Source organism: Hydra vulgaris, chromosome 13, assembly GCF_038396675.1.
Source record: "Hydra vulgaris chromosome 13, alternate assembly HydraT2T_AEP".
NCBI classification, from domain to species: domain Eukaryota; kingdom Metazoa; phylum Cnidaria; class Hydrozoa; order Anthoathecata; family Hydridae; genus Hydra; species Hydra vulgaris.
The window spans coordinates 24307338-24327500 of record NC_088932.1 but is presented as its reverse complement, the minus strand read 5'-3'; the positions used below and the strand labels follow the sequence as shown (position 1 = coordinate 24327500).

The 20163-nt window shown below is 27.9% G+C and overlaps 2 protein-coding genes across 2 annotated transcripts; both read left to right on the top strand.

Annotated features, from left to right (window-relative positions):
* Nucleotides 1-888: 888 nt before the first annotated feature.
* LOC100209688 (retinol dehydrogenase 11) lies at nt 889-1977 on the top strand. Its single transcript, XM_065816345.1, has one exon. The coding sequence runs from the start codon at nt 935-937 to the stop codon at nt 1829-1831; it is 897 nt and encodes a 298-aa protein (XP_065672417.1). The 5' UTR covers nt 889-934; the 3' UTR covers nt 1832-1977.
* Nucleotides 1978-3032: 1055 nt separating this feature from the next.
* LOC136071635 (retinol dehydrogenase 11-like) lies at nt 3033-4199 on the top strand. The gene has a single exon (XM_065816344.1). The coding sequence runs from the start codon at nt 3078-3080 to the stop codon at nt 4029-4031; it is 954 nt and encodes a 317-aa protein (XP_065672416.1). The 5' UTR covers nt 3033-3077; the 3' UTR covers nt 4032-4199.
* The last annotated feature ends 15964 nt before the right edge of the window (nt 4200-20163 follow it).

Genomic DNA, 20163 nt, shown 5'->3' with positions numbered 1-20163 from the left:
AATGTTTCATAATGTTTGTATTTATTTACAATGCCTCCAGCTGTTGTAAATGGAATATTTGAAAGTTCCTCAACTTTTAAGTATTTTCTTGTTTAACCAAGTCTATAATAAGTCTGTTCAGTAGTATTTAAATATTTACCTTCAAGTGCCATAATGTTCGATTAACAGAATTTTTAATGGCTTTTTTTTTTATCAAAAATGTTATTAATTGCTAAAAATAATATTATAGAAATATAAATTTAATAATAAAATTGATATTTTATAAATTAAAAAACCATAAATATTTATAACAAATAATGAAACAGTTTTGTACAACTTTTGTGCACGCAAATTAATACCTGTGTAAGTAAAAAATCAAAAATTGTATAACAAACACTATTTCTTATATTTTTACTGGTTATTTATAAATAGGAAATAGCCATAATAAATTTAAAAAAAAAATGGTTATTTTCATTATTAATCAAGATAAAAGCAAGTTTTAGCAAAAGAAAAGGCAAAAATTACTTTGTACAATTAAATTCTGTTCTCACTGTATACCAGTATTAATATATATCATGTAATCAACATATAATGTTAAAATCTCCTTTGTAATTAATTTTTAGTGAATAAGATATATATAATATAAGTGAATAGCACTGATAAAACTATTAATGATTTGTTTAAATTTGTTTTATTTTACCTTTAATTAGGACAAAATGAAAAAAAGCATAAGACTTAATGTTTATTTTTTTTTAAGAAATTTGATTTTTTTTTTGTTTTTGTCAGATTTTCTTTTCAAACTGGCTTTCTTGTTTGGGTTTTTTCTATGTGGAATCTGTCTTATTTAAACAACTTTTTTTGTTTTAAGAATAGCGTAAAGTTAATAGCTCTTTTCCCTAAATTTACATGCTTATACATAAATGAAAATGTTTTTAATATTATAGATTTATATAAAATGGGTCTGTTAAGCCATGCAGTGTGTACTACAACAACTCTTCTACACAATAAAACTGTTATAATAACTGGTGCAAATGTTGGTATTGGCAAGGAAACTGCTTTAGAACTTGCAAAGCGTGGAGCAAATGTAGTTATGGCTTGTCGAGACTTAAAAAAAGGAGAAGTTGCATTAAATGAAATAAAATCTGCAAGCAAAAATGATAATGTGTTTTTGAAAAGTCTCGATCTTTCTTCCTTAGAATCAGTTCGGGAATTTGTTGCAAATTTTCTTCAAGAGTTTAATACACTTCACATCTTGATAAACAATGCAGGTATAATGATGTCACCATATTGGAAAACAAAAGAAGGATTTGAAATGCAGATTGGTGTCAATCATTTTGGTCATTTTGTTTTAACCAATTTACTTTTAAAATGCATGTTAAAAACAGAGGGTCATGGAAGAATTATAAATGTAAGTTCACGAGCGCATGGCTATGGTAGTATCAATTTTGATGATATTAACTCTGAAAAGAGTTATAATAGTGTAAAAGCATATGCTCAAAGCAAACTGGCTAACATTCTTTTTACTGAAGAACTGCAGCGAAAGTTAGTAAATACCAATCTTACCACTTATTCTTTACATCCTGGTTTTGTTAAAACAGATCTGGGTCGTTATGGATTACTTACAAGATTTTTTTATGCTACTGCTGGTAGTTTAGTTGCAAAAACCTCACAACAAGGCGCCCAAACTTCTATTTACTGTGCTACTAAAGATGGGTTAGAAGAACATGCAGGTAAATACTTTGCAGAATGCGAAGTATCACCAACTTCTAATTCTGCGTGTGGTGATGAAATACAGGCAAAAAAATTATGGGACCTTAGTGAAAAAATGACTGGTACAGTATTTGAACTTTAAGTTGTTCTATTTTATTATAACTTTGCATCGTAAATATATTTTATTTAAAATTTAAAAACGTTAGATTTTTTGTTTATTGTGTAATTTTTTTTTCATAGTGTTAAATTTATTTATTATTTTTTAATAGCAATTTGATGGTTGTTTTATTTATAAGTTTTTCTGTGAGTTTTTTTATTTAAATAAGTTTTTTTTTACATTGTGATCAGCATTGTGATCAACATCCTAAAAGTTATCTATAATCTGATTATCAATTTTGAAGTCAAAGTTTTAATTATCAACTACTTTGATAATATTGATTAAATTATTTTTGTTCTTCTGTTGTTATATATATATATATATATATATATATATATATATATATATATATATATATATATATATATATATATATATATATATATATATATATATATAGTGTAAAAACTGTGTTAATGGTTAACATAATACAAATTTGTTTTATGAGAACTGAGGGGAACTTTTTATCACATGGTTATTTATTAAAATGCATTTTATAAAGAATTTCACTACAAATATATAAAGACAAAGTTGAGGAAGACTAGATCGCAATTTAAAAAAGGAAATGCAGCCTATTGACCATAGATTATTTGATTTCGATGAAAAGTTGCAGTGGTACAACTTACAATTATGGTTCTATTTAAAGTTATGGATTGTTGTTTTTATCACTTTTTATTGAGAGGTATTTGAGGCATACATAGTTGTCTTTGAGTTTCTGCATTAATTTTTTTAAATGTAATCCTTAATTTTCTATTTTTATACACTTGTATTAAGATCAAAATAAAGAACACAAAAAAGTATACATATATAATACACGTACGCACGCACAAACACATAAGATATATATTTTTTATATGGATTAAAGAGTTTTATTTAATTTTTTTTAATACAGAGCTTTATTTACATTCATCAATGTGTGAACATGCATTGTATAGAATTGCTTTACTTTGAAAGAGAGTCAGAGGATGTATTAAACCATGGATGGTCATCTTACTAGTGACTTTATTACAAAAATGCTTAGTTTCCTGTTCTTTTCTCTCAAAGCACGTGATTGCAAAAACTTGCTTAACTGTTACATTGTGTCCAATATAAATAAAATAATATGGAAAAACTTCCCTTCATAATAATAAAAAAAAAAACTCTTTAAATTGCTCGTTTTATGTTTTTATTATATTATTTTTTTATACTACTTAATGAAATAATAAAGTTTTATTTTTTTTAGTTTTATAAAATGTTAGAATATTTTGATATCAAGGCAGTTGCTTTTTTTACGATTGTTGTTGGTTTTCTCCTTTATAAAAAAATCTTTAATGTGTTTTGCGAAACTACAACGAGGTTGGATGGCAAGATTGTCATAGTTACTGGAGGAAACACAGGCATAGGTAAAGAAACTGTTAAAGACCTTGCAAAAAGGGGTGCTACTGTTATAATGGCATGTCGTGATATGAAAAAAGCTGAAGCCGCTCAAGCAGAGATAAAAAAAGAAACCCTAAATGATAATGTTTTTATAAGGCATTTGGAGTTAGGCTCTTTAAAGTCAATAAACAATTTTGTAATATCATTTTTAAAAGAATTTCATGAACTTCATATTTTGATTAACAACGCTGCCATTGTTTGTCCTTATCAAAAAACTGAAGATGGATTTGAAATGCAGTTTGGTGTAAATCATTTAGGACACTTTGCATTAACGAATTTACTTTTAAAACGCATGAGAGAAACTAAAGGATTAGTTCGGGTAATCAATGTAAGCTCTCATGCTCATTATTTTGCTAAAATAAAATTTGACGATATCAACTCCGAAAAAAGTTATGGCTCTCAATCGGCGTATGCTCAGAGTAAACTTGCTAATATCATGTTTACAAAGGAATTGCAAAGAAGACTCTCTAATACAAATATTATAACATTTGCTGTTCATCCTGGGTTTGTAAGTACCGAAATAGGAAGGAATTTCTTATTAGCTAAAATTTTATTGGCAATATTCAGAATTTTTCAAAAGAGTCCTAAATTAGGAGCGCAAACGTCAATTTATTGCGCAGTTACTGCTGGTCTTGAAAAACATGCTGGTAAATATTTTGCAGATTGCAGCGTAGCAAAAATTCGTAACAAGATTTGCGACGATGAGGGACAAATAAAAAAGTTGTGGGAGATTAGTGAAAGTATGACAAAAATATCTTTTCCTCTTTGAATTTATTAAAACCTTGTTACTTTAACTCTACTATAAGTTTTTTAATTTTAAATTGTAATATTACTTTTACAATATTATTTACTTTTTAAAGATTTGTAGACTAGTGTATGTTTATAATATTGTATGTTATATTTGTTGTAATAAATAGTAGTAATGTTCAGAACTTAATTAATTTGCAGTGACGTGTTATTACGTCTTTAAATAAGGTATTAAACAATTATTTTTATTATATTGACATCTCAGAACAAAGTTGTACAATATAAACATTATCTTGGCAGTTAGTCATATAAAACAAAACTATTAATAATTCGTTTAAAAGTTTTATGGTTCAAATGCTTTGTGGAAAATATTATATGCGGAATTCGCATACTTTGTGTAAAATATTATATGCACGATTTATATGCTTTGTGTAAGGTAAATATTTAAAGAAAATAAAAATAGAAAACTAGTTACACTTTACTTATGTCGGAACATTGACTTGGATTGACTCAGAAGTCAATCCAAGTCAAAATACAATCAAATCAAATTTTAATAAATTTAATTGAAATTAAAGTAATAAATGTGTCTTGTACAAAAAACATTTTTAAAGATTTAAATATTTTAGTTATTTTCATTTTTATTGCTTTAAATAGGATTGTTCGCTAAATGAAAATAGATGGTTTTAAAATATTTTTTTACACAATTTTTTTTTCGATTTTTAAAATTTAATTTTTTATTTGGAATATTTTATGATCTGTATAAGAAATACACAGACGCCGTTATTTTTAGTAGCGTTTGTGTGGCAATGGTTGGAACCCTGGACTTCGATCCAATGGTTTAATGTTTTAATTTTGGTCAAGTTGCAAAGCGTCATCGATGAGCACGGGTAAAAAAAACTGCTTCATTCATAGTATTCTTATAATTGTGCCCTGTGATAAAATCATTCAGTTTTTTTTAAAGTTGGATTATTATTTGCCATAATTAAATATTAGCCATTTAAAAATTTCTAACAATAATTCGAGGAAAACATAAGAAAATGCATTAAAAGGAATGGCGCAAGGAAGTGCATACCTTTAAAATACTAAACGAAAAAGCGTTCATATAAGTTTTAAAGTGTATTATATTTTTATACGTTATTTAACTGGTTCGAAAGATAATAACTATGGGGATAAAAAAGTTTTTTTTGTAACGGTTGTTTTACACTATACTGTTGAATTTATGTTGAATTCGAATCCTCAAGGGATCACAAAACATGTTCGAATTACAAGAGTTTTTGAATTATAGTTGTTAAAGGGACCAACGAATTTGTTTAATTTAAATGATCTTTTAAATTATAGGAGTTCAGATTACATAAGTTCAAGTGTAGTTAAGTTAATCACGTCAATAAATGCTACTCCCTCCAACTTCAAAATGTCTTAGTAATTTCAATGCTTTTATATATTGAACAGCCGTAGCGCAGTGATAAGCGCACTAGCTTCAGAAGGTAGAGATCCAAGGTCCAAAGCCTCCTGAGCAGGTTTATATGTTATACATAGGTAAGGATGGAGAAGTGAACTTCCTTTCAAATGCTCTTCCGCGGTGATAAGACTCTCTCTGATAAGACCGAAGAGAGTTTTTGAGGCACTTATAATAAAATAAAAAATAAGAAAAAAATTCCGATTAACGCTTATACTTAACATTTAAAACTATTCTTATTCTTTTTATCAATTGTAATTAAATCAATATTTTTTTATGAAAAGTTAAAACTTCATTTAAACTATCAAGTATCAGATTGGTAATTGTTCTACAGTTGTAAACTTTTTTTTTCTTTTTTTTTTTGCTTTTTTATTGTCTTATTTTTAAAGTCACAAAGGTTTTGTGAAAAACAGCAAAAATTACAAAAAAATAAAAACTTGTGAAACAGCATAAATTATTCCTTTTTTTTTCAAGTCAGATTCAACTGACCATGTTGAAAATTCTAAATTTTTAGATTTTTCAATATGAAATATTTAAAAACAATGAAATATTTAACTTATTTGGTTAAATATTATTGCGCATAACAAATTATTTACGACTTGATAAATAACTTCTGAACTATTTTATAACTTTGCACAAAACCTACACGCATAACTAGAAAAAACGAAACTTTAATAGATAAAATTATCACCAATAACGTCCTTAATATAAAAATAAAAATAGGAATATTTAAAACAGATATCTCTGATCATTTTCCCATATTCATTATTTCACAAAAATGTAATAAAAATGACGTTCAAAAAAATAAGAAAACAACAACAAGAATAATAAACGACTCTTCAGTTTTTCATAACATTTTCATAACCTTTTATCCTGTGTTAACAGGGATGGCCTATTCCTGAATCAAAACTCTAATAAAGCCTACGATATATTCATCTCAGATTATTATAAATATTATAACAAAGCATTTCCAGAAGTTTCAAAATTGGTTAAAACAAAAACGTTATTAAACCCTTGGATTGCTAAGGGTATTCTTAAATCTTCTAAAAAAAAAACAACTATATAACAATTTCTTAAAAAAAAAACACCATTCGTAATGAAATTAATTATAAAAACTACAAACGACTCTTTGAGTCAATTGTAAAAAAATCAAAAAAATATTATTAATCTGATCAATTAAAAAAGCACTCGAATGATCATCAAAGTTTTTGAAATACTATTCCAAAATTACTCAAATTTAATAATAACTACATTTTAAAGAAACAACTAGTGGCTGAAACACTTAATGAATTTTTTGTATATGTTGGTCCTTCATTAGCATCAAAAAGTGAATCCTCACAAACCAGCTTTGATGCATACTTGGTTTCTAAAAACACTAATATTATGTCTAATGATAAACTTACTGAAGAAAAATTATTATATGCGGTTTTTTTAATCAAGCCCAAAAAAAGTATAGGAGCTGACAATACAAGTAGTAGCATCATTATCAATTCAATAAAACTCATTACAATCCCACTCTTATGTATATTTAATTTATCTTTAAAAGAGGGAGTTTTTCCGGAAAAGTTAAAAAATCGCTAGTTGTTTCAATTTTAAAATCAGGTGATTCTTGTTACTAATTATAGGCCAATTTCAATTGTTACATGTTTTTCAAAAATTCTAGAACAAATTATGTATAATAGACTCTATTCTTTCTTAAGCAAAAATAATATTTTGTACAATAAACAGTTTGGTTTTAAATCTGGTCATTCTATTGATCACGCAATTTTACATCTTGTGCATGACATATTTAAAGGGTTTAATGAAAAAAAGTATACTTTAGGTGTTTTTATAGATCTAAGCAAATCTACGGTATAAGAAATTCAAACTTGGCTTGGTTTAAAAGTTACTTGTTAAACAGGAAGCAATATATTTCATACGAAGGTGGAAAAATGGATAGTCATACTATCACATGCTATTACGATTATTACAAATGAAGGTCGACTCTCCCATACAAAAATACTTTTTAGTAAACTCAATATATTAAATGTTTTCAAAATTAAGTCAAATTCTTATATTTATGTTTAACTTGATAAAAAAACGACACAGCTTTTATTTTACTCAATATTTAAAAAAATAAATCATATAAACAGCACAAGACTTTAAAAAAACAACTTTAGTCAATCCAAAACCTATTATTCAGCCACTAAATACTCAGTTACAAATCGAGGACCTAAATTGTGGAATTCACTTTTAAATGATGATCTTAAAACACTCTCTTCGCTTCACCAATTTAAAACAAAACTTAGGCAAACTCTTCTACTAAACGACAATGAATTAAATTACTTCTAAGGCGTTAAATAAGAGTACACTTATGATTTGATTTATATAATCATGAATATATCTATTAATTTTATATATACACATATAAAAAAAAAAATTCTTTTTGTAAACTTTTAAACGATTTAATTGCATTTGTTTATTACAGAGGATGTAAAAAAGTTTATACAATATATTCTTGAAATCTTACGTTAAAAGTACCCCAAGTTGTTTGCCATGTATTTATATGGGAGTGAGTGCATTCTTTTTTTTATCTTTTTGTTTTTGTTATCTATATATATATATATATATATATATATATATATATATATATATATATATATATATATATATATATATATATATATATATATATATATATATGTATATATATATAACTTATGTTTTTCAATGTTTTTTTTTTCTTAATTATTTTTAAACTAACAAAAGAAATTTAAAAAAAAAAGAAATAGTAGGATAAAATATAAAAAATAATTTTTTTTTTTTTATTTATACTTTTTTTTTCGTTATTTCTTTATTTAAAATATAATTTTTAAGAAAATTTAATTAATATTTAAAAGATTTTGTATTATCTTACACGGTTTTTAAAAGCTATGCTATGTATGGTATTATATTAGTGATAAGATAACTATAGTCTTCTTTTTGCTCCTGTAATGTAAATTTTTTTTATTTATTTACTTAGTTATTGTAATTTTTGTCAAACGGCGATATATATATATATATATATATATATATATATATATACATATATATATATATATATATATATATATATATATATATATATATATATATATATATATATATATAAAACTTAAATAAATGTATAACATATATATAAACATATATCTTAACCAAAAAAAAAAACATATATCTTATACAAAGCCTTTGATACTATAGACCATAAAATTATTTTTCAAAAACTCAAACATTACGGAATAATTAGAAATGTTCTTAAATGGTTAAAAAGTTATTTAAATAATCGCAAACAATTTGTATCCTTCGGCGCTCCTTCACCAATGAACTTGCTAAAGATTACCTGTGGTAATCCACAAGGATCAATTCTCGGACCTTGTCTTTTTCTCATATATATTAACGATCTTCATAAATTATCCAGATTAAAGACATTAATGTTTGCCGATGATACAAACCTATTTTTATCACATAATAACATCCCTACACTGTTTCAACTAATGAATCTAGAATTAAACAAGATTTCTTATTGGTTTAAACCAAACAAATTATCGCTTGACATTACAAAAACTAATTGGATTTTCTTTCATCCACTTTCTAAAAAAAAAATTAACTCCTAACAAAATGCCATCCCTTTTCATTGATAATGTTGAAATAAACAGAGTAAATGTTACAAATTTTTTAGCTGTTTATGTTGATGATAACCTTACTTGGAAAATTCACATTGAAAATTTATGCAAAAAAACTTCAAAAAGTATAGGAATTTTATATAAGGTAAGAAGCTTTTTGAAAAAGAAAATTATAACTTAATTATATTTCTCTTTTATTAACAGCCATATTAACTATGCAAATACTGCATGGGCTAGTACCAATAAAAGCAAACTTGAACCTCTTCATCAGAAGCACATAGTACATTTAATAAATTTTAGTGAACGTAAATTTTAGTGAAAGTGAAGACACATGCAAAACCTCTATTAAGAAAAATGAATGCGCTAAATATATTTTTTACGTTTTAGTTTCGGCTTTGTTACGGCTTTGGGTTTATTAATAGTAATGTGGCAATTGCTTGGGCTGTTAAACAGTGTTCTGAGAACAAATTCTGAGTGCTTTGATTCAAATTCTTCAACAAATTTAAAAATGAATAAAGTACCAAAAACTATAAAACACAAAAAACCATCATCATCACCAAGTTCTCTAAACCTATCATTCACTAATGTGGTCTTCGAAGTAACTTTTCTTCCATCGAGTCTTATCTCGCAAAGTTCACCAGATCTACTTGCTCTTTGAGAGACTAATTTAAGTACAGCTGTCTCATCTTGCGATCTTAGCGTTGATGGTTATCTTCCTTTAATTTGTAAAGACTCTAATAGTCACATGCATGGCCTGGGCCTTTACATTCGTAAGAATTCACCCATTTGTCGTGAAACTAGGTTTGAATCAACAAGCTATTCTTTCATGTGCTTTCGCTTAGCACCACTTTACTCTATTGATATTCTCTTTGTTCTATATCGCTCTCCTTCCTCTCAAGACTGTACTCTTTATGATGTTATTTCTGATCATATTGACCAAGCCCTCTCTCTTTATCCATCAGCCAATATTGTTGTTGTCGGTGGCTTTAATGATCACCGCACTGAATGGCTTGGCTCTAGTGTCAGTGATTCTGTAGGCATTAAAGCCCACAACCTTTGCCTTTCTTAATCCCTGACTCAAATATTCAACATTCCAAATCGGTTTCCAGACAGCCTGAACCATTTATCTTCTCTACTCGACTTATGTCTTGTTTCTGATCCTTGTCAATGCTCAGTTTCTCCACATACACCCTTAGATGCTTCTGATCACAGTTTGATCTTTCTAAAACTAATATCTCATTCTTCTTCATCACCTGAATCCCCCTATTATTGTACCTCTAACAACTACCTTAAAGCTGAATGGGAATATTTCCGTGATTTTCTTAGTGATGGCCCTTGGGTAGAAATCTTTTGTCTTCCTGTCGACAAATGTGCTTCTTACATAGCTTCTTGGATTCAGGCTGGCAAGGAATCTTTTGTTCCCTCTCGACGAGTCCAGGTTAAGCCTCACTCTCCTCCATGGTTTTCCTCACACTTTGCTGCTGCGGTTGCCATTCAAAACCGTTACTTCCATATTTATCAACAAACAATTTTCCAGGAAACAAACGTCTGTTTATTACTGCTAGAAACCATTGTAAAAAGGTTTTGTCTAACGCCAAAGCCCGCTATTCTCAGGTCATGAAATCTCGTATCATCATCTCAAAAATTAGGCTCTCGTGACTTCTTGAGAATCTTTAATAGTATTAATAATATGGGCAAATCTTTAATTCTACCTCTCTTCTACAGTTCAGACTTTGTCACCTCACCTAAAGACAAAGCTGAATTGTTTACTAAAAACTTTTCATCAATATCATCTCTGGATTCCACTAGTTGCGTTCTACCTAATATTGCCAATAAACAGATTGATCCATTGCTTGGCATTCATATCACTCCAGCTTCTGTATCTAAAGTGATATCCTGCTTAGACTCTTCTTCAGCTTGTGGCCCGGACAACATACCGGTTATTATCTTTCGAAGTGTTCTCCAGAGCTGTGGTCAATACTTTCAAAACCTTTTAACAAGTGCTTATCAGAGTCTTGTTTTCCAGCCAACTGGAAAGTGGCATCTGTTATCCCTATTTTCAAAAATTCTGGAGAACGATCTGATGCGTCTAACTACCGTGCCATAAGTCGTTTTCCTATCATAAACAAGGTTTTTGAGTCTTTAATTAACAAACACTTAATTCCTCATCTTAAATTTAATAACTTACTTTCCATCATATGGTTTTTAATCTTTAATAAAAACAGTTTTTAATCTTTAATCAAACGGTTTTTAATTTTTAATAAAAACACCATCAATATGGTTTTTAATCTTCTCGTTCTACAGCTGATTTGCTAGCAGTAATAACCGATAGGTTTTATCATGCATTAGATAAAGGTGGAGAGGTTAAGGCCGTTGCTCTTGACATTTCAAAAGCTTTTGATAAAGTTTGGCATGCTGGTCTTCTCCATAAGCTTTCTTCTTATGGTGTATCTGGCAACATCTTTAATATTACTGAACCCTTCCTTTCCAATCGTAGTATAAAAGTTGTCCTCGATGGACAGCACTCTACTTCTTATTCTGTAACTTTAGGGGTTCCTCAAGGTTCTATCCTTGGCCCTATACTCTTTTTAATTTACATTAATGGTCTTCCAGATATTCTCACATCTAAGGTGGCATTGTTTGCTAATGATACTACCATTGATTCTTGTCGTGATAAGACGCCAACACTCTCTGATTGCTTGAAGAGGGCTTTTGAGCTTGAAAAGGATCTCACTTCTGCTACAGCATGGGGCTCACAGTGGCTGGTGAACTTCAATACAGATAAAACTCAATTTTTTTCAGCCAATCGTTATCGCAATAATTTAGATCTTCCTATATTTATGAATGGTGATGTACTCGATGAGTCATCTATTCTTCATCTTCTAGGATTAACTCTTACATCCAATCTTTCTTGGAGCCATATATCAAATCAGTTTCAAAATTAGTATATGCTAAGGTTGCATCTTTTTATCGAGCTCGACACTTTCTTACTTCGGATTTTATTCTTTATCTCTATAAATCTCAAATCCGGCCTTGTATGGAATAATGTTGCGATATCTGGTGTGAATCTTCTTATGATGTCCTTTCTCTTTTAGACAAGGTGCAAAAATTCATTGGTGATACAGTTGGACCTGCTCTTGCAGCCAACCTCCAACCATTATCACATCGTCGTAATGTTGCTTCTCTTTTTCTTTTCTACAAATACTATAATGGGCACTGCTCTAAATAGCAAGCGTCTCTTGTGCCATCTACTAAAATTCATTCTTGTGTTACTCGTCATTGAATTAAGTCTCATCCTTTTTCTGTGACTGTTCCTAAGTGCTTTAAAAATGCTTATTCGTCTAGTTTTTTTCGAACATCAGTTCTTTTGAATTCGCTTCCTTCATTTTGCTTTCCTGATTCATATAATTTGCAAAAAGTCGTCCGTCAGTCGTTATCTTGCTCTACAATCTTCATCTTTTTTCTTCCAGGCACTTCCAACTTTAATTAGTGGTTGCTTGCAGCCTTGTTGGAAGCGAAGATGTTTAAAAAAAACATATATCAACTTAATGTTTATAATGTACTATGTTTTATGTTTTTATGTAAAATCAATGCTTCCCTGGTTTCTTTTCATAATTTGTATTTGTCAAAAGATAAAAGTAAATACATTCTACGCTATGATAACTTTACAAAGCAGCCATATTTTCAAACAAATTATAGTAAGTTTTGCATTGCTTTTCGCGGGTTATTTTTATGGAACAAAATAGTGCATGTGTATGTATGTATGTATGTATGTATGTATGTATGTATGTATGTATGTATGTATGTATGTATGTATGTATGTATGTATGTATGCATGTATGTATGTATGTATGTATGTATGTATGTATGTATGTATGTATGTATGTATGTATGTATGTATGTATGTATGTATGTATGTATGTATGTATGTATGTATGTATGTATGTATGTATGTATGTATGTATGTATGTATGTATGTATGTATGTATGTATGTATGTATGTATGTATGTATGTATGTATGTATGTATGTATGTATGTATGTATGTATGTATGTATGTATGTATGTATGTATGTATGTATGTATGTATGTATGTATGTATGTATGTATGTATGTATGTATGTATGTATGTATGTATGTATGTATGTATGTATGTATGTATGTATGTATGTGTGTACGAATGTTGTGTGTGTATGTATGTATGTATGTATGTTTGTATGTATGTATGTATGTATGTATGTATGTATGTATGTATGTATGTATGTATGTATGTATGTATGTATGTATGTATGTATGTATGTATGTATGTATGTATGTATGTATGTATGTATGTATGTATGTATGTATGTATGTATGTATGTATGTATGTATGTATGTATGTATGTATGTATGTATGTATGTATTTCTGTATCCGAGTATGTTTGTATGTGTGTACGTATGTTGTGTGTGTATGTATGTATGTATGTATGTTTGTATGTATGTATGTATGTATGTATGTATGTATGTATGTATGTATGTATGTATGTATGTATGTATGTATGTATGTATGTATGTATGTATGTATGTATGTATATGTATATGTATATATATATATATATTTATATATATGTGTATTTGTATATCTCCTTTTTACTTTCTATTTATAAAAAAACTTTTAAAATTTATATATGCACTAAGATTTTTATGCATTTTTTTTCTTTTTTTTTTTATATATAGTACATACATCAGATTTTAATAATTTTAACGATTTTTTCTGTAAAGAATAAATTTGTAAATATCTTGTTTATCTTTTACGAATACTACGAGAAATTATCACGTTTAAGTTCTCGACGACAAGACCTAACGGTCTTCTTTGAGTCCCCGCGTTCTTTTATTTTTTTTATCGACCTAATTTTGTAAATTTTTTATTGTCATTTACCTATTATTCTTATCTTGTAATCTTGTAAACATTATGTTTTATAATGACATGTTGTTTAAAATGTAATAAAGAACAAAACGAAAAAATATATATATATGTATTATCGGCCGCGTCAGTTAACGCTTTTAAAAGTCAACTTGACCTATTTTTTCCAAAACTTTTAAGTAAAAACAAAACGAATTAACATTTATCATATAGGGGGCTTCGTTAGTTGCCCTGCTTGCAAATGCTTAAGCGTTTGCTATAATCTAGGTATATTATTATTATTGTTATTGTTATTATTGTTATTATTAATATTATTGTTATAACTATTATTGTAAAACCATCGCAAATGTCGGCTGTTTTTTCCAATGCAAAACCAACGTTGATGCAAACCGACGGAACTAAAAACAGCTGGCACATTTGCATTGGTCTAACGTATGTAAAAACATCGCAAAAAGTTGATTGTTTTTACGATCTAAACCCAATGTTGATCCAATGTATATAACCCAACGTTGGTTCAGTATATATAAATCAACGTTGATCCAATGTATGTAAAAACATCGCAAAAATTTGATACTTTTTACAATCTAAACCCAAAGTTGATCCAATGTTATTAACCCGTCGTTTCAATGTGTTCAATGTGTATAAACCAACGTTGATTTAATGTATATACATATTTCAACGTTGATCCATATACATTGGAACAACGTTGGACTTTATACAGTGGATCAACGTTGTGTTTGCTTCTAGAAAAGGAAGATGTACAATTATACATGTATATAATTTATGAGATTTATTTTTCATTCAAATATTTCAGTTGATTATGGAAATATATTTTGCTAATATATATATATTTTTTGATGAAATATTAGGCCACAAGTAAAACAAACATAAATAATGTTTGTTTGATCAGATGCAATTTAATGAGTAAACATTTAATATAAGCAAGTTAAGTCATCATCGAAAATGGCGGAAATATGTACGTATAAATTTACAAGCGGTCGCGGCGCAGTGGTTAGAGCACTTGCTTTATAAGTAGAAGATCCAAGTTCGAAACATGCTCTGGACATATTTTCGCATCGCGGTAAGGAAGGAGGCATGAACTTTCTAATTAAATGCTCTTCCGCGGTGTGTGACAAGACGGTTAGGACTTCTTGGGGCACCTAAAAAAAAAAAATTCATATATACAACTAAGTTTGCGTATAAATTTATAATAATTTATATGTTTACATCTATATACTTTAAACATAAAGCAAATAAATTCAATTCCGATAAAAGGTAAAAATAAAGTTGTGCAAACGTAAAATATGATGTTGAATCAACTTAAAATACAACGTTTTGCCAACGTAAAATACAACGTTAAATCAACGTGAAACATTACGCAATGCCGACTTAAAATACAACTTTGAACCAATGTTGTTTTTGGTTGTTGACGACGTCGCACTTGTAACCAAAATGATATAAAAACAACGTTGGCGGTCGATGTTGGGCCAACGCAACGCACAACATTGTTCTAACGTTTTATCAATGTATGTGCGCTAGCTGGGATATATATATATATAAACTTTTTGTAACCTATTGAATTTAAATCAAGAACAGTTGGTCTTTGATTTCACAAAACTCTTCAGTTTCTCTTCAGTTCATGATATTTATACAAAAATACAGTGGTCTGTGGTAAAGTGTTACTGATAGTAAAGTGGCACTGTCTGAAAAAATAGGAGTTATGTTATCTAGAATTAAATTTATAAATTCAAAAAGTCTTTTTGTTCACTTTTCGTGACATAAACTTGATTTAGTTGTTGGTAAATCATGGAACGTTTTAAAAGTTAGAAACTTGCAAACACAACAAGATCAAGCAAGATTAATTAATTAATTTTGCTTGATCAGAAATTAATTAATTAGTTTTGATCTTTAAATCAAACTAGATTAATACGTGTCAAACTAGAAACATAGAAATCAAAATTTTTTTTACTCAATGGAAGAAACCTTTGTTAAGTGAGTTCGACGAGTAATAAATATCTTATTTATGAACAGGAAAGCCTTCATTTTTAATAATTTTTTTTTAGATAGGTAAATAAAATAAATAAGTAATTAATAGAGTCTTTTGGTCCATAAAGCTTAAAGAGTTTTTATTAACCTCCTCCCCTCTTATTTTCTTTCTTCCTCCCCACCTTTTTATTCCCCTCTACTGGCTAGAAGGAATTTTGTTAAAAATAGGCATCACCTATAAAATATCCTGCATCCACCCTTGCAAATCAAGCTGTCAAATGTTTGAAACCAAAATACATCAACGATAAAATATTAGCTACAAAACATTCGCACCTAAAAGATAACAAGATATTCTGTAAATAACATTACATCTTGTAACATCAGTGACATAGAGCACAATCAGAGTTTGTTCTTTGTGATCAGATGGTTTACCTTTTTGTGATCAGAGTTTCAGTCTTTTGTTGTAATTAGGGTTTCGGCCTCATTGTGACTGAGCTTCATCAGCTTTATACTAAAATTTTAAATTAACTAAAAGTTCTATTACTTTATCTCGCAGCACATCACATGTATATTTTGATAAGTTTCTAATTGCATTAAAAATATTCCGATGGCTTCTCATATCTCGAAGTATTGCTTTGTCTTTATTCTGATTCTAATTTGGTTGATATAGTGATCAAATGCGAATCTAATTTTGTTGAAGACATTTGCAATTTTTGTCAAAAACGCAACAAGTTGTAAGCAACAAGTTTCTGAAACGTTTCTGAAAATAAATTAGCATGAAAAATTAATCATTTTTTATCTTTGTTGTACTGATCTGTAAATTCTCGATATTCTCCTAAATAATCTATACATTTTATTTATTAAAAAAAAAACATTTGAAGTTTTTATCACTTTTTTGTTCCAGCTGAAATGCTTTTTTTTTACTACAATTGTTTTTGGTTTTTGATTTTTTTTTTTTTTACTAACTCGTCAGCTGAGAATCAAAAGGCTGTAAATCCTAATATTATGTTTTTGTATCAATTAATATTCATCAAACAGTAAAGTTTAGGTCCGCAAAATTTGATCTCAAAAATTTAAGCACTTTAGGAAATATTTAAATTATCAGTAGGACTTTCTGGCGGAAATTCTTTACATACTAAAATCTAAAACTTAGTTTTCTCGGTTACACAAAAAGTTGACATACGACCTCCTGGTTCTCGGCTTACGAACTGTAATAATCTGATATTGTCATATTATACGACCTCATATTAGTAGATTTTTTACCACACGTTTTTTTCTTAAAGTACAAGTGCAAAAAATAACGTTTGTTGTACAATAAGTTTAAGTGATAAAACATCCCAGTTGGAAATTGGGTAACGACTAGCAAGCGGTATTCTTAACAATAAAGACAGAAATTTTGCAACAAGGATCGTCAGCTACGTAAACTAGCAATTAGCTAGCAAAAATTGTAACAATAAAGACAGCAATTTGGTCACGAGGTTACCTAGAAAAGTTAGCATTTAACTGGCAAAATGAGGAACCGTATTTATTATAATACTTATTATATATTTATACCATATTCTAAACATACCATACTTTTACCATAAATATTAAACAATTATAAATATTCAATATTTTTGTTTTTTACTCTAATTATCTCATATCTCTTTATCTCATTTATTTGCTATCGTTGCAAATGGTAATTTTTTAACGTATTAGCAGTTTACAAATTACAAATATGGTAATTTGCCATATTGGCAATCTGCAAATTGCCAATATGGTAAATATTAATTTAATTGAATATTGTGGTTTATCCTCCTCCGGCTAATTGCCATATAGAGGTCAAATACCAATATCCACGAAGTCGAGTTCAGCTCATTAAAGAGCATCATAACCCGCTTTGTCGGACCAAGAGTAAGTGAGTAAAGGAAGAACAAAGGATAGAAGAGTGAAAGTCAGAAGAAGTCGAGTTAGAAAAATAACATAGAGAAAGCGGACAGATGTTTCACTAGATGTTAGACTGTGCATTATATATCTAGGTGTTAGACTGCAATTATGCATTAACCGGTTACAACTAATCAAAGTATTTTAAATTGTAGTGTATTTTAAATTGGAAATTAATTTTAAACAGAGCGTTAATTTAAGTCTTAACGCCATATTTGTATTTATACCACACAAAATTTTTTCATTTTTTGTTTGTGATTATATAGTTTTATAATTTTATTATTCTTATTAGTTTTATCTAAAACAACCATGTTTATTTCTAAGTATCATAGTATAATCTCTCAGCGTTCAAAAATAATGACCATATAAAATTTGTAACGCTCTCAAGTTGAGCAATTACTCGGCGTTTTTTTGGTAAATTGCTCAACTTTAAGTGAATAAAAGTTTGAGTGATTTTGCTCAAATTCACGTAAAGCTGAGCAATTACTCTAAAAACAGTGAGTAGAAGCAATTGCTTTTTTTTAATCACCCGACTGAATATTATGAAACTTAATATCTTAAACTTATCGATGAATATAAGTAAATAAGTTTAGTTGAGAATGATAATAGACAGAAACAAACCAATTTCTGCAACAATTGTTGTAAAACAAACTCAAAATATTGTACAATATTTTTGCAACTGTTGTACAATCGAAAAGCTTTAAATGTGACAAATGTTAACAATAAATATACAAAATGATTTCCAGTCGTTATGGAATAAACCAAATTAAATGACGCTAAACGACTTGAACCACAATTAATAAAACTGTAATTAAATTTATATTTTTTTAATAATAGCTTTTAAACATGCTTGTTACTGACCAAATTTTTAAAATTTTGCTAACTAATCTGTTCTTTATACATATATATTTGTATCGATGTATACTGTAGTCGATTGACACTTAACTTAAATTCAAATACATGAAAAAAATAAACCAATCTGATCTAATTTTGCTCATATTATTGTTTTCAGCAGCATATATCAACTGTCAAATTTTAAGTTCAAGATTAGGATACGAGCCAATATGCAAGTGGGTCAGTTCTGTATTTTGTCGACGGATTTGTTTTAAACGTTGTCGTGATATTTGCAAAAATGTTGCAAAGGAAGAATGTCAAGCATAGCATATTTACTTTGGAAACTGAATAAAACTTGAATTAGAACTTTTCAAATGAAAATAATAATGAAATTAATTTTTTCAGTTTACAATGTAATTATTATTTATAAAAAAGTAGAAATGCTTTAAAAATTAAAATGTTGTTAAAAAAACATTTATCTTTGAGTGTTTTTTTTTATTATTATCTTTATTTTAAACCTTTTCATTTTCCTATCTCCTTTTCAATTCCCCCTCATCCCACCCACACTTCATTTTTTTAAATTCTATTTTATATAAAATATTTACGTGGTTGCTATAAATATATATGTTGCTTTGTAACTTCGCATTTATAAATTTCACTTACGTTGACATGGAAAGTTTATAACAATTACTTTTTTTTCAAGTTGGAAAGAAGGCAATACCAAAAAACGCCTAAAAAATAACCCAAAAAAACTATTTAATAAAAACAGCAACCTGTTAATAAATATTTAAACTAATTTGAGCTTAAAAAATTATTAACATGTATTTCAAAATATTTTTTTAAACCTTTAAGAAAAAAAATTAATAAATTTTGATGTTTTATGAGGACATTTATGTTTGAGGGGGGACATTTATAAGTTATTAGAATAAACCATTTGAAAAAACAACTAAACTAATCTGTTTGGTCATCCTCATTAATTATTCGCATAAATTAGAAAAATTTAGACAAAAAATGGACCATTTTTTAAAAAGAATATCTTTAGAAAATGTTTTATAAATCAAACTGTAAAGATAGTTCTTTATATTTTTGTTAAATATTTATTTATAAAAGAAAAATCAAAGTATACGTAAAGCTTGTTTAAGAGCAAATTTTAACACTTAAATATTTAAAAAAAACTTAATACAAAAATATATAAAAAACATTAACTTTTTTGGTTCAGCACGTTATAAATACATTTAAGAATATAAGATAAAAATATAAAAGAGTTTCAATAAGCGGTAAAAAGTCATCTTTGTTAAAAAAAATTTTCAACTGCAAAACATGTAGTTGCAAAGTTTGTAAAAATCCTTGAACTGCCACTGGACAATAATGTTTAAATTTTAAACAATATCATTACTCAAAATCCTTGAACT